The sequence below is a fragment of the Oncorhynchus mykiss genome, chromosome 10 (genome assembly GCF_057628025.1).
Source record: "Oncorhynchus mykiss isolate SJ-2025 chromosome 10, ASM5762802v1, whole genome shotgun sequence".
Lineage (NCBI taxonomy): Eukaryota > Metazoa > Chordata > Actinopteri > Salmoniformes > Salmonidae > Oncorhynchus > Oncorhynchus mykiss.
In genome coordinates, this window is record NC_143031.1 from 43,112,262 (window position 1) to 43,140,125 (window position 27,864).

General features: G+C 43.7%; 2 protein-coding genes and 1 long non-coding RNA gene across 12 annotated transcripts in view; 2 read left to right on the forward strand and 1 right to left on the reverse strand.

The window, feature by feature from the left end:
* LOC110533114 (neuroligin-2) overlaps positions 1 to 7,650 on the forward strand; it is a 79,443-nt gene extending 71,793 nt beyond the window's left edge. The window contains exons 6-10 of one of the 9 annotated variants that reach the window (XR_016483714.1): positions 150 to 415; positions 568 to 721; positions 1,964 to 2,330; positions 2,513 to 6,760; positions 6,837 to 7,650. Coding sequence is in view for 1 of the 9 variants with exons in the window: in XM_036990359.2 (XP_036846254.1) it covers positions 150 to 415; positions 568 to 721; positions 1,964 to 2,330; positions 2,513 to 3,440 (1,715 nt within the window). In the remaining 8 variants the exon portion in view is untranslated. Of the gene's footprint in view, positions 1 to 149; positions 416 to 567; positions 722 to 1,963; positions 2,331 to 2,512 lie in introns of all 9 variants that reach the window. The other 8 variants (XR_016483715.1, XR_016483718.1, XR_016483717.1 and 5 more) reach the window with 8 other exon arrangements.
* Positions 7,651 to 8,259: 609 nt separating this feature from the next.
* LOC110533936 (erythropoietin) lies at positions 8,260 to 20,977 on the reverse strand. Of its 2 annotated transcripts, none has more exons than XM_021618526.3 (5): positions 20,695 to 20,977; positions 12,388 to 12,518; positions 12,103 to 12,189; positions 9,620 to 9,784; positions 8,260 to 8,959 (listed from the first exon to the last, which is right to left on the reverse strand). In XM_021618526.3, the coding sequence occupies exons 1-5, from the start codon at positions 20,708 to 20,710 to the stop codon at positions 8,804 to 8,806; spliced, it is 555 nt and encodes a 184-aa protein (XP_021474201.1). In that variant the 5' UTR covers positions 20,711 to 20,977; the 3' UTR covers positions 8,260 to 8,803. The 2 variants fall into 2 exon arrangements, with proteins under 2 accessions (XP_021474201.1, XP_090042810.1); XM_090186684.1 differs by having other exon boundaries at positions 9,603 to 9,784.
* On the forward strand, positions 19,577 to 26,004 carry LOC149980021 (uncharacterized). Its single transcript, XR_016483720.1, has 2 exons — positions 19,577 to 19,635; positions 23,966 to 26,004. It is a non-coding gene; the product is annotated as an uncharacterized LOC149980021 (long non-coding RNA).
* Positions 26,005 to 27,864: the final 1,860 nt, after the last annotated feature.

Here is a 27,864-nt window from a genome sequence, read left to right on the forward strand (position 1 = left end):
AATCCATTTTGGAACAAGGCTGTAACGTAATAAAATGTGGAAAAAGTGAAGGGATCTGAAAACTTTCCAAATGCACTTTATATTTATACACTCAGGGATCTACACATTCTACACTACACTAAGTCCTCTGACCCTCTTGTGGCCCCCAGGGCTGTTCCAGAGGGCCATAGCCCAGAGCGGCTCAGCCATCTCCAGCTGGTCGGTCAACTACCGGCCCCTTATGTACACCAAGATCCTGGCTAAGAAGGTAGGCTGCAGCTACGGGGACACGGGCGACCTGGTGGAGTGTCTGAGGAGGAAGAGCTTCAGGGAGCTGGTGGACCAGGACATCCAGCCGGCCAGGTATCACATCGCCTTCGGCCCCGTGGTGGATGGAGACGTGGTTCCCGACGACCCCGAGATTCTCATGCAACAGGTCAGACTCAGCCTCTGGCTCCAGTCACCATTAAAAAAATACAAAATATCTGGATTCCTCAGTCTCTTATGTTAATGCGATTACTGTTGCTGTAGCAGTGTCTTTTTCTTCCTCCATTGTTCTGTGATGCTATGTGTGTGTGTTGCCACCAGGGGGAGTTCCTGAACTATGACATCCTGCTGGGGGTGAACCAGGGAGAAGGGCTGAAGTTTGTGGACGACAGTGAGGGGGATGATGGGATCTCTGCAGCTTCCTTCGACTACACCATCTCCAACTTTGTGGACAACCTGTATGGATACCCTGAGGGTGAGAGTTTGTTATAAATGTCCTCATACACACAAACATGTTAGCAGTGGTGGAAACAATACTCAATTGTCATACTTGAGTAAAAGTAAAGATGCCTTAATAGAAAATGATTCAAGTAAAAGTGAAGGTCATCTAGTAAAATACTACTTGAGTAAAAATCTAAAGTATTTGGTTTTAAATCTACTTAAGTATCAAAAGTAAATGCATTTGCTAAAATAGACTTAAGTGTCAAAAATAGTATAAACCATTTCAAAATCCTTATATTAAGCAAACCAGACGGCACAATTTTCTGACGGATAGCCAGGGGCACACTCAAACGCTCAGACATCATTTTCAAACGAAGCATTTGTGTTTAGTGAGTCCGCCAGATTGGAGGCAGTAGGGATGACCAGGAATGTTCTCTTGATAAGTGTGTGAATTCTACCATTTTCCAGTCAAAATGTAAGGAGTACTTTTGGGTGTCAGGGAAAATGTATGGAGTAAAAAATACATTATTTTCTTTAGGAATGTAGTGAAGTAGAAGTACAATTTGGCAAAAATAGAAAAAGTAAAGTACAGATACCCCAAAAAACTACTTAAGTAGTACTTTGAAGTATTTTTACTCAAGTACTTTACACCACTGCATGTTAGACACCCCCACAGGAGCAGAAGTAATGCTCCAGTTACCCATGTGTGCTAAGAGTAGATATATATTTTATTTTACTATTTACTATTTAGTATTTCATTGCTGGCTATTCAAGGTCTCTCTGTCCCATCTCCTCCCCGTCTCTTGTTGCTCTCTTTCTATCCCCCTCTCTCTTTCTCTCCTCTGTCTTTCTCTCCCATCTGTTTTCCCCCTATCTATCTCTCTCCCCCCTCTCTCTCTCTCCTCCCTCTGTGTGTGTCTCTCTCTCTGTCTCTCTCTCCCCCCTCTCTCTCTCTCTCCTCTCTCTGTGTGTCTCTCTCTGTCTCTCTCTCCCCTCCTCTCTCTCTCTCTCTCTCCTCCTCTCTGTCTCTCCTCCCCTCTCCCCCTCTCTCTGTCTCTCCCCTCTCTCTCTCTGTCTGTCTCTCCCCCCCTCTCTCTCTCCTCTCTCTGTCTCTCCCCTCTCTCTCTCTCTCTCCCCCCTCTCTCTGTCTCTCCCCTCTCTTGCGCTGTTTCTCCCCCCTTTCTGTCTATGTCTCTTTCTCCCCCTCCTCGTTCTGTCTCTCTCTAATCTCTTTTGCTTGCTCTCTCCATTGCTCTCGGTCTGTCTCTGTCTCCAGGTAAGGACATCCTGAGGGAGACCATAAAGTTCATGTACACAGACTGGGCCGACAGGGACAACGGAGACATGAGGAGGAAGACCCTGCTGGCACTGTTCACAGATCACCAGTGGGTGGCGCCAGCGGTGGCCACAGCCAAGCTGCACGCTGAGTTCCAGTCTCCTGTCTACTTCTACACCTTCCACCACCACTGCCAGACGGAGGCCCGGCCAGAGTGGGCGGACGCGGCCCACGGGGATGAGCTGCCCTACGTGTTTGGGGTCCCCATGGTGGGAGCCACCGACCTGTTCCCCTGTAACTTCTCCAAGAATGACGTCATGCTCAGTGCTGTGGTCATGACGTACTGGACCAACTTTGCCAAGACCGGGTCAGTACTGGAGTTAGACAAGACCTAGACACGGCATTGAAATATCAGATTAGAAACTTTATCAGATGCATACAGTACATGCTCAATACTTGTGATAATCTTTTCTCTCTCTCTCTCTCTGTCTCTCTCTCTCTCTCTGTCTCTCTCTCTCTCTCTCTCTCTCTCACACTCCCTCCCATAAGGGATCCCAACCTGCCTGTACCCCAGGACACTAAATTCATCCACACCAAGCCCAACCGCTTTGAGGAGGTAATCTGGACCAAGTTCAGCTCCAAGGACAAGCAGTACCTGCACATTGGCCTGAAGCCCCGCGTCAGGGACAACTACCGGGCCAACAAGGTGGCCTTCTGGCTGGAGCTGGTGCCTCACCTGCACTCCATGCATGAGGACATCTACCCCATCACCACCCGCCTGCCGCCTGGAGGAGGAGGTCCCCGCGCCCACCGACCTGGCCCCCCTGGGGCACGCTCCACCCGCCACCCCGTCATCTCCACCAACCCCCCCGAACCCGAGCCAGACCCCTCCGAGCCGCCCCGCCGCAACCCGTTCCCCGACGAGATAAGGGACTACTCCACGGAGCTGAGTGTGACAGTGGCGGTGGGCGCCTCGCTGCTCTTCCTCAACGTGCTGGCCTTCGCAGCCCTCTACTACAAACGGGACAAACGCCACGAGCTGTTGCAGAGACGCCACCGCCGCTTGTCCCCGCAGCGCGGCATGGGCACCACCATGGGAGGGGTGGGCGCCCCGTCCCACAACGACCTGGCGCTGAGCCAGGAGGAGGAGCTCATGTCCCTGCAGATGAAGCAGCAGAGGGTGGAGATGGAGCACGGCATCGGCACGCCCCTCCCTTCCCGGGGTCTCCACGGCGACCTGGAGCCTCTACGGGCGCAGGTGGGCCCACCAGACTACACGCTGGCCCTGCGGCGGGCACCGGAGGACGTGCCGCTGATGACGGCCAACACCATTACCATGATCCCAAGCACCATCAGTGGCATGCAGCCCCTCCACCCTTTCAACACCTACCCCCCCGCCCCGCCCCCCCCCACCACCCCCACCCCTGGCCACAGCAACAACGCCCTGCCACACCAACACTCCACCACCCGAGTATAGGACCAGGCACAACCTGTGGTTCAGCAGAGATACAAACAAACACCACAGATGGATCCCCTCCTGTTCTTTCTCTCTCTCACTGGGATTATCCTCCAGCTTTTTCCTGGGACTCTTTTTCTGTGTTGCTTTTTTCTTTTTTTTTCTCTCTCTCTCTGTTGTTCTGTTCTCTGTCAATCTCCCCGTGAGGCTGTGCTGTCGCCCCCTACCGTTGGGACACATGGCTCAGTCTGACTCAGGCTGTGGACTGCTGGGACAAAGACCCATCATTACAACTAACACAACTCTATCACACATCCTCCAACCTGTTCATATGTCTGTACAATCTGTGTGTTTCACTCTCTTCCTCTCTCTCACTCTGTCTATCTTCCTCTCTCTCAACCCATATTACTGCTTCTCTTCTTCTCTGACTCCCACTCACTTTCTCTTCCTGTCTGTTCCTGTGGCTCTTGATCGCAACGTTCACACAATCCTCCCAGTCTCATTTTCGTCCTCCCTTCTCTCTCAAATAAACCTCTTCATGACTCCTTTTTTTCCCTCTTTGGAGTCTTTTATACAAACACATACATGTAAATGATGTATTATTGATCAATTGTAAGGATATGAATGAAAAAAAGTGGTTATTCTGATATCTCGTTTTTACCAGCATTCTTGGTGCCAAGAACTGTGATAACGCTCCTCTCTCAATGAGGGTCCAACGGACCACCAGGAGAGGCTCATCCTGACGTGATCTTACACAAGGAATTACGTTCAAAAAAGTGCCAAATGTTTCATCTTTCTTTTTGATCTATCGCACTTTGTTTCGTTTTTTTCTTGCATTCAGTGTTGCACTGTGGCTGGGCTTTACTCAAGGGGGAAAAGACTGAATATATCCTTGTAAAATATATAAAGAGAATATTAAGATTCATAACTGGTTTGCTGTCTGGGATCTTTTGCATGATTTTTTTATTTTTTCCTTCTAAACGGAGCACGGACATCGGAGTGGAAAGTGTGTTTATTTTTACGTTTGGCCTTGTTTTCTTATTGTTGTTTTCTTTTCTTCTTGAAAAGTCATTTCTTTTTGTTTTTTCTATATCTGCTGAACTTTGTGCACTTCATGAAGGAAACTATGTTCTGTTCTGTAGATACTTCAAAAGAGGTATCAGGGGATGAATATTGACTATGATTAGAGCAAGAAGAACAAATATGTCCTTTATTTTTTTTTCATTTCTTATCACCGAGGCTGTGCCACGAGCACCTGCTGCCCTGAGAGACTGTTTGAAGCCCTGTCTCACCCCTCCCCCCCTCTCTTTTTAGTTCACTCTTTCTCTCCTTACTTCAGCTGTGAAGTGTTGCACGGTCATCGCGTTACCGTCTCAACTGAAGATTGTCTTTGATCATTCCTCTGTAAAAAAAAATATTGTTGGACTTTACCACTCCGTCAGCCTGCAGTGTTTATCCATGATAGGCCAATACTCGTTTTTCAATTGTGAAAATGTCATATTTCACGTGAATTGCCTCAATGGTAAAAATGGATATAATTCTAAATATTTTCCTGGAAATGAGGGTTGTCTTTGAACAATTTATCTTAGTTTTAAGCACTCTTATCCTCTCCTCAGTGGACTTTTAGCTGCGTGCTACAGGTTTCTGGATACTGGATATGTCAGTATTTTCATCTCTTCTGTTGTTCTGAGATTCTCTCTGTTGTTGAGGGGCAGGGGGTATGAAGGGGGGTCAGACTGACATACTGTAGGTCAAAGGTGGAAAAAAAAACCTTGTACGCACGTTTCAGATCTTTCAACTGCACAACTGAACACAGGGACACGTCAAACTCTGGACATTCGTGAGGAACAAAACTGTTACCGAAGTTGAGACGACGCTAGGAAAGCATTGACGTTGAAAACAACAATGGCAATGGAGAGACTAATCATCAGCAGGCACCTGACATGTCGCCGGTGCACAGAGGATACATTCTAAAACTTGAGTCGAAAAACATTTGATAAACATTACTCACATGTAACACAAACAACACACCTAGTGGGATGTTTTTCCTGTTTTGTTTCCTGTCTTGTTTTGGGATGATGATGATCACACTCCGGGGTTATAGACTGGGGTCCATCACAGGGGACTGGACAGAGAACCGGGACTCAGAAAAAGAACAAAAGACACATAGAAAACAAACTGTAAAAAAATGTTAAAGTGTAAGAGAACAAAGTGGTATTTGTACATATTATGTTTATGGTTTGGTTTATGAGTGAAGGGACAAATCAGGTGCAAGTTCAGACGGCTGATTTGAGCTCTTGTTGTTTGATTTTCTTTCATATCTTAGATTTTCAAGGTCAAAGTGCAACAAGTTATGGGCACATATAGACAGTTATTAACATACATGAATGATCTGTGAATGAAAACTACATCTAAAATCCTAGCATGGTTGAGTTCAACATAAATAGCAGTGGGGACAGGGATATGGCTCAGGTTTCTCTAGGGTAGGAGGGACATACTGGACGTGGGTGGGGTTCTGGGGGCGGTCGGCATTACTTGCACATTTTGTCAACTGCCACATCAATCACGACGACAGCTTTTGTCTGGAATGACAATTCATTTAAGAGGAGTTATTTTGCATCTGTTAAGTGGCCAATGGTAAGAGCTGCAGAGATAGCAGATTTAGAGAGAAAATGTGGATACAGAGAGAAAGAAAAAGGGAGAGCGATAGGGAGAGAGACTGAAGGAAAGAAAGGCAGTGACAATGGTAGATAGGCAGTGATAATGGTAGAGGTAGAGGAAGGAAGTGATAATGGTAGAGGAAGGCAGGGATAATGGTAGAGGAAAGCAGTGATAATGATGGAGGTAGAGGAAGGCAGTGATAATGGAGGTAGAGGAAGGCAGGGATAATGGTAGAGGAAGGCAGGGATAATGGTAGATAGGCAGTGATAATGGTAGAGGTAGAGGAAGGAAGTGATAATGGTAGAGGAAGGCAGTGATAATGGTAGATATGCAGTGATAATGATGGAGGTAGAGGAAGGCAGTGATAATGGAGGTAGAGGAAGGCAGGGATAATGGTAGAGGAAGGCAGTGATAATGGTAGAGGAAGGCAGGGATAATGGTAGATATGCCGTGATAATGATGGAGGTAGAGGAAGGCAGGGTTAATGGTAGAGGAAGGCATTGATAATGGTAGAGGTAGAGGAAGGCAGTGATAATGGTAGATATGCAGTGATCATGATGTAGGTAGAGGAAGGCAGTGATAATGGTAGAGGAAAGCAGTGATAATGGAGGTAGAGGAAGGCAGGGATAATGGTAGATATGCAGTGATAATGATGGAGGTAGAGGAAGGCAGGGATAATGGTAGATATGCATTGATAATGATGGAGGTAGTGAAAGGCAGTGATAATGGTAGAGGAAAGCAGTGATAATGGTAGAGGTAGAGGAAGGCAGGGATAATGGTAGATATGCATTGATAATGATGGAGGTAGAGGAAGGCAGTGATAATGGTAGAGGAAAGCAGTGATAATGGTAGAGATAGGCATGGTTTGAAACTGTGCTCAACCCAAACCTACAAAACAAGGGAACTTGAATCTTGATGGTGGTGCTGTTGGTAATTGTTAGTGACACTTACTGTCCTGAGAAGTGACATAGTATTACCGAATAGCTTAGAGCAGGTACAGTATGTTGTCAACACCTTCAGTCAGTACTCTTTCAGTATTGTTTCAGACTCTGATGGTTGTGGTTGCTTTGCTATCCTTTACTATAATGTCTGCCATGCACACTGTTTAAGTCATTTTCTGGAATATCAGCTCACCTGTTTGCTGTCCATTTGAGATGCCCATGTTTCCAAAAAAAGAAGAAAGAAAAGGCAGTATTTTTCTATTTTAAAAAATATGACTGAAATTTGGAAACCGGGGATATGACAGCCAACAGACTGGAAGCACACTCTCACCTGTTTACACGGTGACACTAAGTCTGGCGTTGGCTCAATGTTACAAACAAAAAAACATTGCAAAGATGCAAATCTCTACTTTTCCAAGGTTCGCGCTGGGTTGCCGAAAAAGACTTGCACCTGTTTGTGTCTGTTTTCATTTAGTCTGGAATCCGTAACCTACTGGAGGATTGAGACACTGTAAGGAAGCGTAACGAACGGGTTTAAAGAATGACGTTAACATTTCATATAGAGGCTATGACACACTGTATGTTGTGTGTCTGAACTGGAGAACATTAAAAAGATATCCTTAAACAAATGATCATATTTGCCTCCCTATATTTTAACACACAATATCCAATGATTTATCATCGCTAATCTGTGAGTGGTTGCTAATCTGATTAATGATTACCCATGTTGACATTACTGATCTTCTTTGATTGGTGTTCTTTTGTTTCGTTTTTTTGTGAAAATGACTAGGTCTATATACACATAATGAGATGATTTCTTGATGATATTTTTAGAGCCAGAGCCGGTTTCTGTTCTTTGTATAACCAGGGCAGAAGTAGGGCAACGATGCCAAGGTCTATCCAGCAGAGGGCAGCAGAGTCCAGAACGGTCTCCACTAGGAACTGATCTCAATTCTCAGACTCAGTGCTCTGCTTGTTAGGCCAGAGAGCTGTGTGTGCTGCCTGGTGGTGAAATTACAATGTCTACTCTGACCCCAAAGACAGGGTAAGTCGGAGGGAGGGCCACACAGACAGTCCGAGTGCAGAGAGCACACAGTGAGAAGTGACTAATACATTGTCTGAATTACAACAGTACTGACAAGCATATTACATGAACACACAAACCACTGACTACAGTATGTTAAACCTGAGCATCAATCATAACATATGGTTCAAAGACTTCAAAGTACACACTCGTATATGAAAATAGAGATTTATAACACAAAAGTTATACAAAAACACATTTTAAGACAATGTATAAATAAAATGAAAAATCGAAATCATTGGATTTAGGACTTTATATATCATCTTCTCATATGATCTGTACCCACTAGGCACAAACTGGTTGAATCAATGTTGTTTCCACGTCATTTCAATGAAAATAAGTTGAACCAACATGGAATAGACATTGAATTGACGTCTGTGCCCAGCGGGTACTGTCTGTGGCTTATTCCCGCTGCATGCATCGGAGCTCATTGTGGTACTGACAGGTAGTACTAGGAACCGATGAGGTCAATGAGTTGTAGAAGTGACCTTTTTTCCTCTCTCACTCGTTCATGGTTTCTCATCAGCTCCACCCACATCAACTGACTTTCCCACCAGTTTCTATCCAGTCAACAACGACCTTGTCTACACATTCCATACTTGGAAGTCCATTCAGAGATTTCAGCAGAAGTCCAATGACCTCATCCTCTCTCTAAACAACGGTCCAATCACAGCCTCTGTCTTCCGGGAAAGCTCCAATCACGTGCTGTTCTGTTGACAGGCAGGTGCGTTGGTGAGCAGCAGGCGAACCTTCCCTCGTAGGAAGTTGGTGTGGACACGGAGCAGCTCGGATAGGGACGACACCTTCCTGGTCGCCGAGTCACCTACTGCTGGCACTGGAGAGAGGGACAGGTCCTGTTCAATGGACGAGAGGAAGAACAAGGGCTAACATACAAACCCTAAAAAGAAAGCACCACTCCTCTGTTCTGTGGAAGGGGTTCTAATTCCAGGTTTTCTTCCTGCCCCGCCCCGCTACTCCATACCAAAAACGGTACGCGCCCAAATAGAAGACACATTCTGTTCCCTTTCCATAACTCCCACTGCTATGTCTGGCCTGCTCAAAGCCGTTTCAGTCACTGAACTGCCCTGCCCTGAAAAGTTCCTGGCTTCTGACCCGAGAAGCAAACAAACACAGCAGGCAGGTGGTGGCATGCTGAGGGGAGAGGAACGTCTGACTGACTGTACCCAGGGTCCATGATCTTTCCAAGGACTCCAATCTACAACTAGGCTCTCTGCTGTGGAGGAACAGTATGTGCACACTGAGACACATCCACTTAAAAAGGGACAGGAGTTTTTCCCTGGTCAATTGATCAGACCAGGAACATCTCCTGGTCTTACGTAACAAACTGTTTACATTTTAGTAAACACTCTTACAGCAGCGAGTGCATACTCCACAACCCTGGCGTTATAAGCACCATGCGCTACCAACTGAGCCACACGGAACCCCTGCTCACACCGCAGTCCCATCCACTGGTCATGCTGTAGACGAGACACTCACAGTCCTCAGTGAGTCACCTTGATGTGGAGGCTGCGCAGCACCTGGCCCAGGCTGTGGATGTTGCTCTTGTTGTTGTCGATGAGGCTCTTTACGGCAGCACGGCTCACTGACTCCCTCACAGCACCCAGGGCCTGGCCGAACAGAAACAGCCCCGACTGGACCTCCAGAGCCTGCTCCTCAGTCTGGGAAAACACACACAAATTACACATTACATAAACACATACGTTAAAACAAAACTCCCTGAATATGTCATTATACATTGCCGTATATAGCAAAAGAACCATGCACATTAGGGCCAATGTATTCCAGTATTAATGGGTACACTGTAGGTAAATACATGTATTGGCAGAAAGCTCAATGGACTCAATGGAAGTTCATACAGGACTTTTCCTTTATTCATATTACAACCACTCACTTCTGGTCATTTAAAAATGAAATCATCTCCAAAATATTGCTTTTTTAAAAACAAGCCATAGAAAGCTGGTCGCAATTTAACTTTAATCCACCACAGAAAAAAACACACAAATATTACAACAAATACTATGGTTAAAATCAAATATACAAATACTATGGTTAAAATCAAATATACAAATACTATGGTTAAAATCAAATATACAAATACTATGGTTAAAATCAAATATACAAATACTATGGTTAAACTCAAATATACAAATTGATTTAAAAAAAAATGTTGGGCGACGAAATGTTTAAAAACGCTTTAATCTTTGATAATGATATCATAAAAATTAATGCTGGAGTTATGTCACACATGCAGCTAAGAAAAATATATGGAAATGTCTGCTCTACCCAAAATTACATCCAACTAATTGTAGCATTACCGCAAAAAAATGGAAGAGGCAAGTGAAAGGGGGAAAAAGTAAGGAACTTGTCTGTCGGCCCTGTATTAAAGACCAAAATAGGTTAAAGAAAACTATACCAGTTTCATTTAAGGACCAAAGAAGACAGCTGTGCCATTCAGATTTTAAAATAGTTGTGACGAGATTTCCAATGTACCGATTCCATGTGGTTTATGAACTGATACACAAAATCACACCGGATTCAAAACTTTGAATTTTTCAATTTAAATTATACACATTTCTGGGCAATATGGTGGCTACAACCATCCCAGCTCTGCAGATTTTGCTGCGAAGAGACAGAATCCTTGAATCATTTGTTTTGGTACTGTCCATACGTAGCTTGTTTTTGGTTGCAGATTCGGTAATGGCTGAAGAATTGCAACATTTACCTGAGTGTGCAAAGCTGTCATCAAGGCAAAGAGTGGCTACTTCAAAAGATTCTCAAATAGAAATAGATGTTTAACACTTTCTTGGTTACCTCATGATTCCATATGTGTTATAATCATAGTTTTAATGTCTTCACTATTAGTCTACAATGTAGAAAATAGTAAAAATAACAACAACTTTTGAATGGTACTGTATATATATTGACAATAATATATGATGGATTGGAAATGATGCAGACAATTACATTGATACATTGATAGAAGCCACAATCTATGTTAAAGCTGATCTACCCCCTAAATATAGTTCATGCAGGACACACAGATGCGGTCATCAACACAGATCTGTCTGAACCAGAGCTCTTTCCATGACAGACTGACCAGGCTCTTTCCAAGACAGACTGACCAGGCTCTTTCCATGACAGACTGAGCTGGCTCTTTCCATGACAGACTGACCAGGCTCTTTCCAAGACAGACTGACCAGGCTCTTTCCATGACAGACTGACCAAGCTCTTTCCATGACAGACTGACCAGGCTCTTTCTGTGACAGACTGACCAGGCTCTTTCCGTGACAGACTGACCAGGCTCTTTCCGTGACAGACTGACCAGGCTCTTTCCATGACAGACTGACCAGGATCTTTCCATGACAGACTGACCAGGTGAAAGCTACGATCCCTTATTAATTTCAGATGAAGGGAGGAGACAGGTTAAAGAAGGATTTTAAGCCTTGAGACAATTGAGACATGGATTGTGTATGTGTGCCATTTAGAGGGTGAATGGGCAAGACAAAAGATTGAACCATAGACAAAGTGTATGGCGTTGTGTGTGAGAGCGGTTTGCTGATGTCAACGTGAACCATGTCCCATAGTGACGGTGGGGTTACGGTATGGGCAGATTGAAGATTTGAGTGAGTCAAGAACTGGGTTTCTCCACACTCAACAGTTTACCGTGTGTCTCAAGAATGGTCCACCACCCAAAAGAGATCCAGTCAACTTGACACAACTGTGGGAAGCATTGGAGTCAACATGGGCCAGCATCCCTGTGAAACACTTTCGACACCTCGTAGAGTCCATGCCCTGACAAATTGAGTCTGTTCTGCAAAAGGAGTTGCAGCTCTTATTAGGAAGGTGTTCTTAATGTTTTGTACACTCAGTGTAGAGAAACCAGAGGAAATGGGCCAAACACTTCTCTCTATACTATATGGCCCTGGCTTGTGCTATTCATGTACAGTAGGTATTTAACTGATAGACAGTTACTCACATCCTTTGTCTCCAATACCACAAAGTCAACGTTGGTCAGTGGAACCACAAAGGTGCCTGTCACGCCACACCCTGCCTTGCAACCTCGCTGCGTGAGGGAAAGAAGGCAAGACAGATTGACAGTTAGAGCAAGATCAGACACACAAATAAAGATGAAGTGTCTCTGTACATAATACACTGTAATAATATCCTCATCCATTTCACTTCTAATGTGACATTTTCCAGACATGTAAAAGTTGCCCAGGTCCATCTAGTGGTGGTTAGGCCCAGTCAGTCAGTGTCTCACCAGAGCGGTCTCTGTGTCGCGGGCCTCCATGATGAAGCGGTCCAGAACGCGGGGGTCACAGATGGGCCTGACAGGAGAAGGGAGGCCTCGCCCTGCCCACTGGAGTACCGTCAGCAGTACCGCCACCAGCCCTGGGGGAACAACACACATCCTCAGGCAGACGCTGGAAATGGTGGCTGAGAGCAGATACAGACGGGCAGCAATTGCAGCTTTACATAACAGACAGTCATATAACAGACCGTGATGTCAACCAGAGAACAGAGGATGTCAGCTAGCGGGATCCCTTAAGCAGATTTACTGGAAATACTGTAGAGTAACTGACTGCCGACTGTTCAGCTGTCCAAACAGTTTTGCATTTAGTTTAGGTGGTTTCTATTTTGCTTTCTAATGCAAGAACTCATTGGAAGGGTAGATTGCCCTGATAGTCCTCCCGAATTTGGGAGTGACAGGAGACATTGCATACTTTACGCATCATAAGAGGTCGTTGGACAACATTAGCCCTAGTTCAGACACTGCTCTATCTCCGCATCGAACAAAAAAATAAGCCACTTTCACTTTGGAAGATCTGGGATAGAGTGCCATCTGAAACCTCGTTGGCCTAATTTTTTTTTTTCTGGGGGCGGGGGGGGGTATTGATATTACAGATAGATTGTACCTTCCATCAATGTTATTGTCTGCATCATTTCCAATCCCCCATATATACACTGCTCAAAAAAATAAAGTAATAAACATAAACACTTAAACAACACAATGTAACTCCAAGTCAATCACACTTCTGTGAAATCAAACTGTCCACTTAGGAAGCAACACTAATTGACAATAAATTTCACATGCTGTTGTGCAAATGGAATAGACAACAGGTGGAAATTATAGGCAATTAGCAAGACACCCCCAATAAAGGAGTGGTTCTGCAGGTGGTGACCACAGACCACTTCTCAGTTCCTATGCTTCCTGGCTGATGTTTTGGTCACTTTTGAATGCTGGCGGTGCTTTCACTCTAGTGGTAGCATGAGACGGATTCTACAACCCACACAAGTGGCTCAGGTAGTGTAGCTCATCCAGGATGGCACATCAATGCGAGCTGTGGCAAGAAGGTTTGCTGTGTCTGTCAGCATAGTGTCCAGAGCATGGAGGCGCTACCTGGAGACAGGCCAGTACATCAGGAGACGTGGAGGAGGCCGTAGGAGGGCAACAACCCAGCAGCAGGACCGATACCTCCGCCTTTGTGCAAGGAGGAGCAGGAGGAGCACTGACAGAGCCCAGCAAAATGACCTCCAGCAGGCCACAAATATGCATGTGTCTGCTCAAACGGTCAGAAACAGACTCCATGAGGGTGGTATGAGGGTCCGACGTCCACAGCCCAACACCGTGCAGGACGTTTGGCATTTGCCAGAGAACACCAAGATTGGCAAATTCGCCATTGGAGCCCTGTGCTCTTCACAGATGAAAGCAGGTTCACACTGAGCACATGTGACAGACGTGACAGTCTGGAGACGCCGTGGAGAACGTTCTGCTGCCTGCAACATCCTCCAGCATGACCGGTTTGGCGGTGGGTCAGTCATGGTGTGGGGTAGCATTTCTTTGGGGGGGGGCGCACAGCCCTCCATGTGCTCGCCAGAGGTAGCCTGACTGCCATTAGGTACCGAGATGAGATCCTCAGACCCCTTGTGAGACCATATGCTGGTGCGGTTGGCCCTGGGTTCCTCCTAATGCAAGACAATGCTAGACCTCATGGGGCTGAAGTGTGTCAGCAGTTCCTGCAAGAGGAAGGCATTGATGCTATAGACTGGCCCGCCCATTCCCCAGACCAGAATCCAATTGAGCACATCTGGGACATCATGTCTCGCTCCATCCACCAACGCCACGTTGCACCACAGACTGTCCAGGAGTTGGCGGATGCTTTAGTCCAGGTCTGGGAGGAGATCCCTCAGGAGACCATCCGCCACCTCATCAGGAGCATGCCCAGGGAGGTCATACAGATACGTGGAGGCCACACACACTACTGAGCCTAATTTTGACTTGTTTTAAGGACATTACATCAATGTTGGATCAGCCTGTAGTGTGGTTTTCCACTTTAATTTTGAGTGTGACTATGGGTTGATAAATTTGATTTCCATTGATAATTTTTGTGTGATTTTGTTGTCAACACATTCAACTATGTAAAGAAAAAAGTATTTAATAAGAATATTTCATTCAGATCTAGGATGTGTTATTTTAGTGTTCCCTTTATTTTTTTGAGCAGTGTATTTGTTGTAAACAGTTGAAGTCAGAAGTTTACATATACCTTAGCCAAATAGATTTAAACTCAGTTTTCATTTGATCCTAGTAAAAAATTAGGATCACCACTTTATTTTAAGAATGTGAAATGTCAGAATAGTAGTAGAGAGAATTGTTTATTTCAGCTCTTATTTATTTCATTACATTCCCAGTGGGTCAGACGTTTACATACACTCAATTAGTATTTGGTAGCATTGCCTTTAAATTGTTTAATTTGGGTAAATGTTTCAGGTAGACTTCCACAAGCTTCTCACAATAATTTGGGTGAATTTTGGCCTATTCCTCCTGGCAGAGCTGGTGTAACTGAGTCAGGTTTGTAGGCCTCCTTGCTGGCACACGCTCTTTCAGTTCTGCCCAAACATGTTCTATAGGATTGAGGTCAGGGCTTTGTGGTGGCCACTCCAATACCTTGACTTTGTTGTCCTTAAGCCATTTTGCCACAACTTTGGAAGTATGCTTGAGGTCATTGTCCATTTGGAAGACCCATTTGCAACCAAGCTTTAACTTCCTGACTGATGTCTTGAGATGTTGCTTCAATGTATCCACATAATTTTCCTACCTCATGATGCCATCTATTTTGTGAAATGCACCAGTCCCTCCTGCAGCAAAGCACCCCCACAACATGATGCTGCCACCCCAGTGCTTCACAGTTGGGATGGTGTTAATTGGCTTGCAAGCCTCCCCCCTTTTTCCTCCAAACATAACGATGATCATTATGGCCAAACAGTTCTATTTTTGTTTCATCAGACCAGAGGAAATTTCTCCAAAAAGTTAGATCTTTGTCCCCATGTGCAGCTGCAAACCGTAGTCTGGCTTTTTTATGGTTTTGGAGCATTGGCATCTTCCTTGCTGAGCGGCATTTCAGGTTATGTCAATACAGGACTTGTTTTACTGTGGATATAGATACTTTTGTACATGTTTCCTTCAGCATCTTCACAAGGTTCTTTGCTGTTGTTCTGGGATTGATTTGCACTTTCCGCACCAAAGTACGTTAATCTCTAGGAGACGGAACGCGTCTCCTTCCTGAGCGGTATGGCGGCTGCATGGTCCCATGGTGTTTATACTTGCGTACTATTGTTTGTATAGATGAACGTGGTACCTTCAGGCATTTGGAAATTGCTCCCAAGGATGAACCAGACTTGTGGAGGGTTACAATTTGTTTTCTGAGGATTTATTTTGATTTTCCCATGATGTGAAGCAAAGAAGCACTGAGTTTGAAGGTAGGCCTTGAAATACATCCACAGGTACACCTCCAATTGACTCAAATTATGTCAATTAGCCTATCAGAAGCTTCTAAGGCCAAGACATAATTTCTGGAATTTTCCAAGCTGTTTAAAGGCACAGTTAACTTAGTGTATGTAAACTTCTGACCCACTGGAATTGTGATACAGTGAATTATAAGTGAAATAATTTGTTTGTAAACAAATGTTGGAAACATGACTTGTGTCATGCACAAAGTAGATGTCAACTTGCCAAAACCATAGTTTGTTAACAAGAAATGTGTGGAGTGGTTGAAAAACAAGTTTTAATGTTCTACATTGTAGAATAATAGTGAAGACATCAAAACTATGAAATAACACATATGGAATCATGTAGTAACCAAATAAGTGTTAAACAAATCAAAATAGATTTTAGATTCTTCAAAGTAGCCACCCTTTGCCTTGATGACAGCTTTGCACACTCTTGGCATTCTCTCAAAAAACCTCATTAGGTAGTCACTTGGAATGCATTTCAATCAACAATGTGTGCCTTGTTCAATGTTAATTTGTGGAATTTCTTTCCTTCTTGATGCATTTGAGCCAATCAGTTGTGTTGTGACAAGGCAGGAGTGGGATACAGAAGATAGGTATATTTGGTAAAAGACCAAGTCCATATTATGGCAAGAACAGCTCAAATAAGCAAAGAGAAACAGCATCATTACTTTAAGACATGAAGGTCAGTCAATCTGGAACATTTCAAGAACCTTGAAAGTTTCAAGTGCATTCGCAAAAGCCATCAAGCGCTATGATGAAGCTGGCTCTCATGAAGACCGCCACAAGAAAAAAAAAAAAGGATAAGCGGATAAATTCATTACAGTTAACAACCTCAGAAATAGTAGTCCAAATAAATACCTCACAGAGTTCAAGTAACAGACACATCTCAACTATTCAGAGGAGACTGCGTGAAACAGGCCTTCATGGTCAAATTGCTGCAAAAAAACTACTAAAGGACACCAATAAGAAAAAGTGACTTGCTTGGGCCAAGAAACACAAGGAATGGACATTAGACCAGTGGAAATCTGTCCTTTAATCTGATGAGTCCAAATTTGAGATTTTTGGTTCCAACTTCCGTGTCTTTGTGAGATGCAGATAGGTGAACGGATGATCTCCACGCGTGTGGTTCCCCCTGTGAAGCATGGAGGAGGAGGTGTGATGGTGTATTGCTGGTGACACTGTCTGTGACTTATTTAGAATTCAAGGCACACTTAACCAGCAAGGCTACCACAGCATTCTGCAGCGATACGCCATCCCATCTGGTTTGTGATTAGTGGGACTATCATTTGTTTTTCAACAGGACAATGACCCAACACACCTCCAGGCTGTGTAAGGGCTATTTGACCAAGAAGGAGTGATGGAGTACTGCACTAGATGACCTCCACAATCACTCGACCTCAACCCAATTGAGATGGTTTGGGATGAGTTGGACCGCAGAGTAAAGGAAAAGCAGCCACCAAGTGCTCAGCATATGTGGGAACTCCTTCAAGACTGTTGGAAAATAATTCCAGGTGAAGCTGGTTAAGAGAATGCCAAGAGTGTGCAAAGCTGCCATCAAGGCAAAGGGTGGCTACTTTGAAGAATATAAAATGTATTTTGATTTCTTCAACACTTTTGTGGTTACTACATGATTCCATGTGTGTTATTTCACAGTTTTGATGTCTTCACTATTATTTTACAATGTAGAAGATAGTACAAATAAGGAAAACCCCTTGAATGAGTAGGTGTGTCCAAACTATTGACTAGTACTGTATATCAAAATAATAATAATATGAACATTTTATTTCAATTTAATAGATGTAGCTAGCACCAAATGTTTTTTGCTGAGGATGTTGAGGACATTGCTGAATAATCATTCCATTTAAAAAAAAAATTTTTTTATTGAATTTTACCCCTTTTTCTCCCCAATTTCGTGGTATCCAATTGTTGTAGTAGCTACTATCTTGTCTCATTGCTACAACTCCCGTACGGGCTCGGGAGAGACGAAGGCTGAATGTCATGCGTCCTCCGATACACAACCCAACCAGCCGTACTGCTTCTTAACACAGCGCGCATCCAACCCGGAAGCCAGCCGCACCAATGTGTCGGAGGCTACACCGTGCACCTGGCAACCTTGGCTAGCGCACACTGCACCCGGCCCGCCACAGGAGTCGCTGGTGTGCGATGAGACAAGGAGATCCCTACCGACCAATCCCTCCCTAACCCGGACGACGCTAGACCAATTGTGCGTCGCCCCACGGACCTCCCGGTCGCGGCCGGTTACGACAGAGCCTGGGCGCGAACCCAGGGACTCTGATGGCCCTTAACCACTGCGCCACCCGGGAGGCCCCGCTGAATAATCATTCCTACTAAAGTTAATACTACTTACATTTTTCAGTTGGACTTTTCTTGAATATACACTGAGAAAAAATATAAACGCAACATGCAAATTGTTGGACCCATGTTTCATAAGCTGAAATAAAAGATCCCAGAAAGGTTATATATGCCAAAAAGCATATTTCTCTCAAATGTTGTGCACAAATTTGTTTACATCAGTCTTAGTGAGCATTTCTCCTTTGCCAAGGTAATCCATCCACCTCACAGGTGTGGAATATTAAGAAGCTGATTAAACAGCATGATCATTACACGGGTGCACCTTGTGCTGGAGACAATAAAAGGCCACTCTAACATGTGAAGTTTTGTCAAACAACACAATGCCACAGATGTCTCAAGTTTTGAGGGAGCGTGCAATTGACATGCTGACTGCAGGAATGTCCACCAGAGCTGTGGTCAGAGAATTTAATGTTCATTTCCCTACCATAAGCCGCCTCCAACATTGTTTTAGAGAATTTGGTAGTACGTCCAACCGGCCTCACAACGTATATGGCATTGAGTGGGCGAGCGGTTTCCTGATGTCAACGTTGTGAACAGAGTGCCCCATGGTGGCGGTGGGGTTATGGTATGGGCAGGCATAAGCTACAGACAACGAAAACATTTCATTTTGTTGATGGCCCATTGTCGTGCCATTCATCCGCCGCCGTCACCCCATGTTTCAGCATGATAATGCACGGACCCATGTCGCAAGAATCTGGAAACAATTCCTGGAAGCTGAAAATGTCCCAGTTCCTCCATGGCCTGCATACTCACTAGACATGTCACCCATTGAGCATGTTTGGGATGCTCTGGGACTACGTGCATGACAACATGTTCCAGTTGCCGTCAATATCCAGCAACTTTGCACAGCCATTGAAGAGGAGTGGGACAACATTCCACAGGCCAAAATGAACAGCCTGATCAACTCAATGCAAAGGAAATGTGTCACGTGCATGAGGCAAATGGTGGTGATACCAGATACTGACTGGTTTTCTGATCCAGACCCCTACCTTGTTTTTATGGTGTCTTTGACCAACAGATACAAATCTGTATTCCCAGTTATGTAAAATTCATAGATTAGGGCCTAATGAATATATTTCAATTGACTGATTTCCTTATATGAACTATAACTCAGTAAAATCTTTGAAATGATTACATGTTGCGATAATATTTTTGTTCAATATATTTAACAAAGATTGATATTCAAAGTGTAACCGGTATGAAATGGCTAGCTAGTTAGCGTTGCGCGGTAGAAGCGTTTCGATAGATGACATCATATGTATATTTTTACATTGATGCTAACAGATAACTCACTTGGGCTCTGCCCAGCTGCTGGGGTGGCTGCGGAGAAAGAGGTCAAAGGGGGGTAAGTGTAACCGGTGTGAAATGGCTAGCTAGCTACTAGCTTTAACACCCTGTGTTAGTATGTTTTACTCACTTAAATAGTTAATGCTATGAGTCTGAAATGGGGAATTTAATTGGAATGCTTTTAATATGAATCTTTGTTAAATCTATTCAAGAAAAAGTAAACATATAAAACGAAGTCCTCCGTAATTGTTTAATGTGCTTCATCTAGAAAATGGTCATATTTTCTTTAGGCCGAAAATTCTGTGTTGTGTCCGTGTTCTTTTTGATAAGTGAGGTATGTTTATATGAATGGAAATGGCATTACATTGACTACATAGAATTCTAACATTGACCTTTAACGTTGGTGTTATAGATCAGAGTGGCAAACTGCACAGTTAATTACCATGACGTGCTTAGCTATAAATGCTTTGTGAATGGGAAAATAGATGACATTACTTTGACTTCATAGAATTCATACATAGACCTTTCATGTGTGCGTTATAGACCAGCATGACCAACTTGATTGTAATGTGGAGGGCTATAAATTAGTTACAAAATAGTTTTTACCCTCAACTACACGATTTGATCCGTAAAATGTGCCCTGTGGATTCAACCCTGAGGGGTTCTTTACGCACCATTGACCTTCAGTGAGAAGAAGTTAAATCACGGGCCTATTCTGGCCAGTGGGGGAAATGGAGCTGGTATCAGCTATATCAGCACAGTTTTCAAAACGTGGTTTAGCCTTTTGGCATATTCACTAACTGGTATGGCAGAAGCACACGTTTGAGAACAGCCATAATGATGATTCGACGTTGTCGTTGTAATAGTGCATTTATTATTAAGATACCTAAATATGAGACCATACGGATACCATCGAAGGCACCGTAGGCACGCCCCTCTGAAAATATAGGGTACTTTGGAAACCTTCAAGAATGCGTTTGGAACTTTGCGCACTAAAGTTCATGGATAGATAGATATATTCTCCTGAATATGTTTGCCTCAGTTTTAAGCTATATCACCAACACAGTATGGTTATCAAATTAAGAATTGTTTCAATCGTGTGCTATAGATATCTTACCTGAAATGGAAGACATTCGCAAAATGGTCCAACATTTTTAGAATGCATTGCTAAACAAAGTAAATGTGTAATATACACAGTAAAAAAAAAAAAAACACATCCGTGACCAAATTATCTATTTTGTAGGCCTACACTCCAGCAGCCTATATGAAATTCTCTCGAAATTCGTTTATATTTTCTCCACCTGTATCCTTGTCCATTGTTCCGAGCGCAAAGAAATGCCGCGTGCACACCGGAGCAAGTACCCCTCGCTGCAGCACATGTAACGAGGGGGGTTCGGCCCGTACCGGCCTCGCCCACCAACAGTTTTCATTGGTTGAGGCGCGTTCCCATTCCAACACGCTCAACACAAAGTAGCCTGCGTGGTGATAAATCAGCACGTCCTTTAACAAATCATCTAATTTAGCTGACTGTGAAATTATATGATTATAGGTTTACAGAGTTACGTCTAACAATAACAAATCATTGTTTTCTAACCTCATTTTGAGTTAATATTTTATCCTGCCTTTAAATACTTTTTTATGAATGCTTTTGGTGTTACAACTATTCACTTTTTCACATGTTGAAAATGTTTGTTTATTTCGTTGCTATGGTCACCGCAGTAGTGGCGCATGAGTAAAGTCATTGAGGAAGCCAAGCCAGGGAAAAAACATATTACAACCGATGTGTTGTGATACTTGCGTTGTTTGCTCTATATAACCGGCTAGTTCATATGACTTGCCACCTTGATATATAGGCATAAGGCCAAGACAATAAGAAAACACAGAATAGATTCAACCACACCTTTGTTTCATCACAAAAACGGAGAGCAACATGTCTGGTGGAGTTCACAAAAGCGTATTGCATGTAACGAAGTTACATGACCTACAGCATGGTCAATCAAGTCAATGTTGCCGAGATTTTCAGACTACTAAACAACTATTGATTTAGAACACCAGAAAATTAACACAATTCGCAAAGAAAACAGTACCACAGCAACATTTCAACTTCAACATTTCAACATCATCAAACCACCTATGCTTAGTCTAATACACTGATGACTTTAAACATTCATGTTGCAGTCCGTGATACTGATTTGTGTGTTTGTGTGTGCATAAGGAGAAAAAACATGTTGACTCATACTACTTGTAGAGAAACTGCAATGCCATCCTCCTTTTTCATGTTGCCAAAACAGTCTATGACTTTGTTACGCAGTGCACACTTTTAGTTTTTGTTGTCCTAGACTACCTGGCTAAAATGCTTGATCGCGAGCCTAACTTCCTTTCATGGGAAACGATTAGCCAGCTACTTAACATTTGCCTACTACGTCTAGCTACATACTGAACTTCCATCCTCTCAGGCCAGAGGCACAATGTATGAATTTATGGTTGGATCATTAAGCAAAACCACAAGTCCAAATCCCTATCTCAGTCCATGGCTAATTTAGGAAAGGGACAATTTTAGTTAGCTAGCTAGTCACCTGAGGACAACAACACAACAAGATGAAACAATTCACATGTTTTTTTCTGTCAATGACATTTGGCTTGATGTGGTGTGATTGGTGTGAAGCCAAATCCAAACTGGCGTCCCTTCACACTTTTTTTTGGTGTGCCAGGACCGTTCACAGTTTAGCTCACTCAGTTTAGCTCAAAGCTGTTTGGATATTATTGTATTTTTAAAAAATATCAAGGGAGACCAAATGCTCGCTAGCTCCCCTTGCATTCAATGCAAAGGGCAGCAACAATGTCATACTCTTTTCGACCAGACAGCATCAGATAGATGGGCTACACATACAGAGCCAGAGGGGCGCTGTTTCGCTCGCCCCTCCTCCATTGAGATACATTCAGCCTCTTGCAAATGGAAGGGAAATGATGAAACCTCAGAGAGACAAAAGATAAATAATTTAGTATTGGTCATTTTTTTCTTGGTACATTTTTTGTGGAAGCCTGGCTTCCCTTGGCATTCATGAATACATGAATACATGCCACTGGGTCACCGGCATCTGTTGTTCTCCATCTCGAGAAGGGTGCATTTGCGCCCAGCAATGCGGGGCGTTCCTGCATGTTGCCATTCCTACATTCCACCGGAACCACTCTTTATACTTCTATTGGTCCATTTTTAAGCTAGGACTCTGGTACACAGGCCTCCCGCCTCCCGGAAAAACGTGATGGTCACCCTAACACACAGTTCATTTACTTGTATAGGCTATTGTGTATTACCATGAATGTCAAATAGGCTTACCAGTAGCCAGTGATGTAGTGGTAAAAAAAATTTTTTAAATAGTTGGGTAAACTCTGATTGCCGGTCGCGGTGAGAAAATAAATTACGCTCCCTATACTTTTAATGTATTTTTCTGAAAAAAAAGGAGTGTAAACTGCGTTTACTTGCATTTACCCTCCACTAGGCATAAAACACTGCCGGTAGCCTACCCTTTCAGCCGAGGAAATTTTACACATATGAACACATGCAGAACAGGTAGCCTGCATTCCATATAATAGCCCTACATGAGTTGAACACTTGGAGTCTTCACAGATCCTGTGAAATAAAACACTACCTTTCTTTCCGTACATTAATGACATGTATTTGTCATTATTAAGCATTTAACAACTGAATTAAAACATTGAACTTAAACTCTGTACGATATCTGAATCTTGGAGATCTCAGAAAATCCACTGTAAGTGTTTCTATGCCAACATAACATTTCATTATGTTTCACCTTGAAAACTGTTTTCATGGGCACACAAAATAATGTAGGCCTGTGGCATTGCCAAATCAAATGCTTCTAACCAAAAGAGTCAACTATAGGCCTACTGTCATTAACGTATACTTGTTGGATGGATTGGATGCGTATTGGTGTCTAGCTATTGGCTAGTTGTCTACTGATATTGTCGACCATCATCAGCTGTTCCAGGAAAGACAACAAATATTGATAGAAAATAATAAAGCTAAATAAATGGGATACTCTTCTGACCACAGACAGCAAGGAGACCTCCAATACCCGCGTACACCTGAAAAACAAAGCAATGAGTTCTCTAAACAGCTGACTGACCTGACAAAAGCAACAATGATGAATCAACTGATACAGCTAATGCATTGGAATGAAGGAAGTACAAAGAAAAATCTATATGTTTAAACGTCGGACGGGGCCACAGTGTCTCCCGACCGATGCTGCAATAGTTTATGTGTCGGGGGGCTAGGGTCAGTCTGTTATATCTGAAGTATTTCTCCTGCCTTATCCGGTGTCCTGTGTGAATTTAAGTATGCTCTCTCTAATTCTTTCTCTCTTTCGGAGAACCTGAGTCCTAGGACCATGCCTCAGGACTACCTGGCCTGATGACTCCTTGCTGTCCCCAGTCCACCTGGTTGTGCTGCTGCTCCAGTTCCAACTGTTCTGCCTGCGGCTATGGAACCCTGACCTGTTCACCGGACGTGCTACCTGTCCCAGACCTGCTGTTTTCCACTCTCTAGAGACAGCAGGAGCGGTAAAGATACTCTGAATGATCAGCTATGAAAAGCCAACTGACATTTACTCCTGAGGTGCTGAACTGTTGCACCTTCTACAACCCCTGTGATTATTATTATTTGACCCTGCTGGTCATCTATGAATATTTGAACATCTTGTCCATGTTCTGTTATCGTCTCCACCCTGCACAGCCAGAAGAGGACTGGCCACCCCTCATAGCCTGGTTCCTCTCTAGGCTTCTTCCTAGGTTCTGGCCTTTCTGGGGAGTTTTTCCTAGCCACCATGCTTCTACACCTGCATTGCTTGCTGTTTGGGGTTTTAGGCTGGGTTTCTGTACAGCACTTTGTGACGTCAGCTAATGTAAGAAGGGCTTTATAAATACATTTGATTGATTTAAAGAAAATCAGCTGAGGCTGAAATTCAGCACTACTGAGTAAACAGCGTCACTAGAATTCTACAATACCATTTTATTTATTTTTGTTTTCATTTAACCTTTATTTAACTAGGCAAGTCAATTAAGAACAAATTCTTATTTACAATGACGGCCTACCAAAAGGCAAAAGGCCTCCTGCTGGGACAGAGGCCTGGGATTAAAAATAAAACATAAATACAATATAAATATAGGACAAAACAAACATCATAACAAGAGAGACAACACAACACTACATAAAGAGAGACCTAAGACAACAACATAGCAAGGCAGCAGCACATGACAACACAGCATGGTAGCAACACAACATAACAACAACATGGTAGCAACACAACATGGTAGTAGCACAAAACATGGTACAAACATTATTGGGCACAGACAACAGCACAAAGGGCAAGAAGGTGGAGACAACAATACATCACAGAAAGAAGCCACAAGAGTGACCATGATTGAGTCTTTGAATGAAGAGATTGAGAAAAAACTGTCCAGTTTGAGTGTTTGTTGCAGCTCGTTCCAGTAGCTAGCTGCAGCGAACTGAAAAGAGTAGCAACCCAGGGATGTGTGTGCTTTGGGGACCTTTAACAGAATGAGACTGGCAGAACGGGTGTTGTATGTGGAGGATGAGGGCTGCAGTAGATATTTCAGGGGGGAGTGAGGACGGTTACATAGAGATGACCAGTTTACAGAGGAGTATAGAGTGCAGTGATGTGTCCTATAAGGAGCAAATCTGATGGCCGAAAGGTAAAGAACATCTAGCCGCTCGAGAGCACTCTTACCTGCCGATCTATAAATTATGTCTCCGTAATCTGGCATGGGTAGGATGGTCAACTGTATCAGGGTTAGTTTGGCAGCTGGGGTGAAAGAGGAGTCACTGCCGGAGTCACCCTTCACTCCGGCGCTGCCGGAGTCGCCCGGGCCCGCTGCAAGGGTCCCCAGACCGAGGTCGGCGGCGAGGGTCGCCGCTCCAAAGGCGCCACGTAAGGGGCCAAGACTATGGTGGAGTGGGGTCCACGTCCCGCGCCAGAGCCGCCACCGTGGACAGATGCCCACCCAGACCCTCCCCTACGAGTTTAGGTTTTGCGGCCGCACCTTTTGGGGGGGGGGGGGGGGGGGTACTGTCACGTCCTGACCTTAGTTCCTTTGTTATGTTTCTTGTTTAGGTTGGTCAGGGCGTGAGTTGGGGTGGGCATTCTATGTTTTGTAGTCTAGGTTTTGTATTTCTATGTGTTTGGCCTGGTATGGTTCCCTAATTAGAGGCAGCTGGCAATCGTTGTCTCTGATTGCGAACCATACTTAGGTAGCCTGTTCCCACCTGTGTTTGTGGGTAGTTGTTTTCTGTTTTGTGTGTTTGCACTTTACAGGACTGTTTTGTTCACTCTCTTTGTTGTTTTGTTATTCAGTGTTCAGTTGATTTATTAAATATTAACATGGACACATACCACACTGCGCATTGGTCCGATCTTGACTACTCTTCCTCAGATGACGAGGAGAACCGTTACAGTTACGTTCATAGATTTCCATCTGCACTGTTCCCAAAAAAGTTTTTGTACTGAACATGCCCAGGCGAGGAGAACTATGGGGGAATACTTTCATTACAGGTTAAAACCTCTCTGGGATATGTGGGACGATAGCTTCCCACCTCGCCAACAGCCAGTGAAATTGCAGGGTGCCAAATTCAAACAACAGAAATCTCATAATTAAAATTCCTCAAACATACAAGTATTATAAACTATTTTAAAGATAAACTTCTTGTTAATCCAGCCACAGTGTCTGATTTCAAAAAGGCTTTACGGCAAAAGAACACTTTGCGATTATGTTAGGTCAGCTCCTAGCCACAGAAAACCATACAGCCATTTTCCAAAGAAGGAGAGGTATCACAAAAGACAGAAATAGCACCGGATGGTACTCCCAGGACTCCCATGTTAGACAATAAATGTGTGTTTTGCTCTTATTCGCTCCCCTTTCATAGTAGAAGCCTGAAACAATGTTCTAAAGACTGTTGACATCTAGTGGAAGCCTTAGGAAGTGCAATCCGACCCCATTTACACTGTATATTGGATAGGCAATCACTTAAAAAACTACAAACCTCAGATTTCCCACTTCCTGGTTGGATTCTTCTCAGGTTTTCACCTGCCATATGAGTTCTGTTATAATCACAGACATCATTCAAACAGTTTTAGAAACATCAGAGTGTTTTCTATCCAAATATACTAACTATATGCATATTCTAGCTTCTGGGCCTGAGTAGCAGGCAGTTTACTCTGGGCACCTTATTCATCCAAGCTACTCAATACTGCCCCCCGTTCCCAAAGAAGTTTTAACTGGGTCGTGTTTTGGCAAACTACTATGCAGTTATGAATTTATCTCACCACTGAATTCTGAGCCTGCAATTAGAGGCTGTCATTCTTCAACGGTCTTTTCTAAATGAGATGGCATTGATGTATTTCGGTAACCAATACCAGGCTACTGCGTTTCGGGCCCCAGGGCACCGACTTTGGGGGGGTTTTGGAGTGGGGAATCAGCTAACTTACTGCATTTCAACACATTGTGCCACGGTGCAGAGAGAAAACTGTACTGTTTAGTCATGCTATTCTACACATTTTTGTCATGAGGCAGAGATCTTTATTTGCTGTTCTTTAAGCTCATCGTCTGCTTTTGTTCACAATTTGCCATGAGGCTGAGCTAAATATTTAGCCGTTTTAAAACAAATGTCTTGCAATTCTACACATTTTCCTGTCTGTGGGCCCCTGAGGTTACCAGCGGCTCAAGGCATAATGTTTCAGCAGTGATGCAATGCTTGTCTAAGAACCCGAATTTTAATGTTAAGTTTACTCTCATGTAATCATAGACGGTAAAAAAAAAAAAATCTGACAATGCCATCGATGACGTCATCTCATTGTTGCCGATGAGAATGCTCAGTTGCGCAAGAATGTCAGGAAGTGTCACCATCTTGCTACGTGGAGGAATTGTTGGAAACATTAGATACACAATGTGAGCTACTCTAGGAAGTGACGTTGGAGGGTAGCTCAGTATTGTTCCCTCTCATTGACTTTCTCAAGTCGACGGCTGACGAGGTACTGCAGGCTGAGGGATTTTAAAGTTATCGTTTCAAGGCATCTGGTGAAAGACTTGTGGTGAAATTGGAGCAATTACTGGTACCATGATTGTGTTTGCAGATTTTTTTTATACAGTGCATTCGGAACGTATTCAGACCCCTTGATTTTTTCCCACATTTTGTTAAGTTACAGCTTTATTCTAAAATGGATTGAATTGTTTTTTTTTCTTCATCAGTCTACAT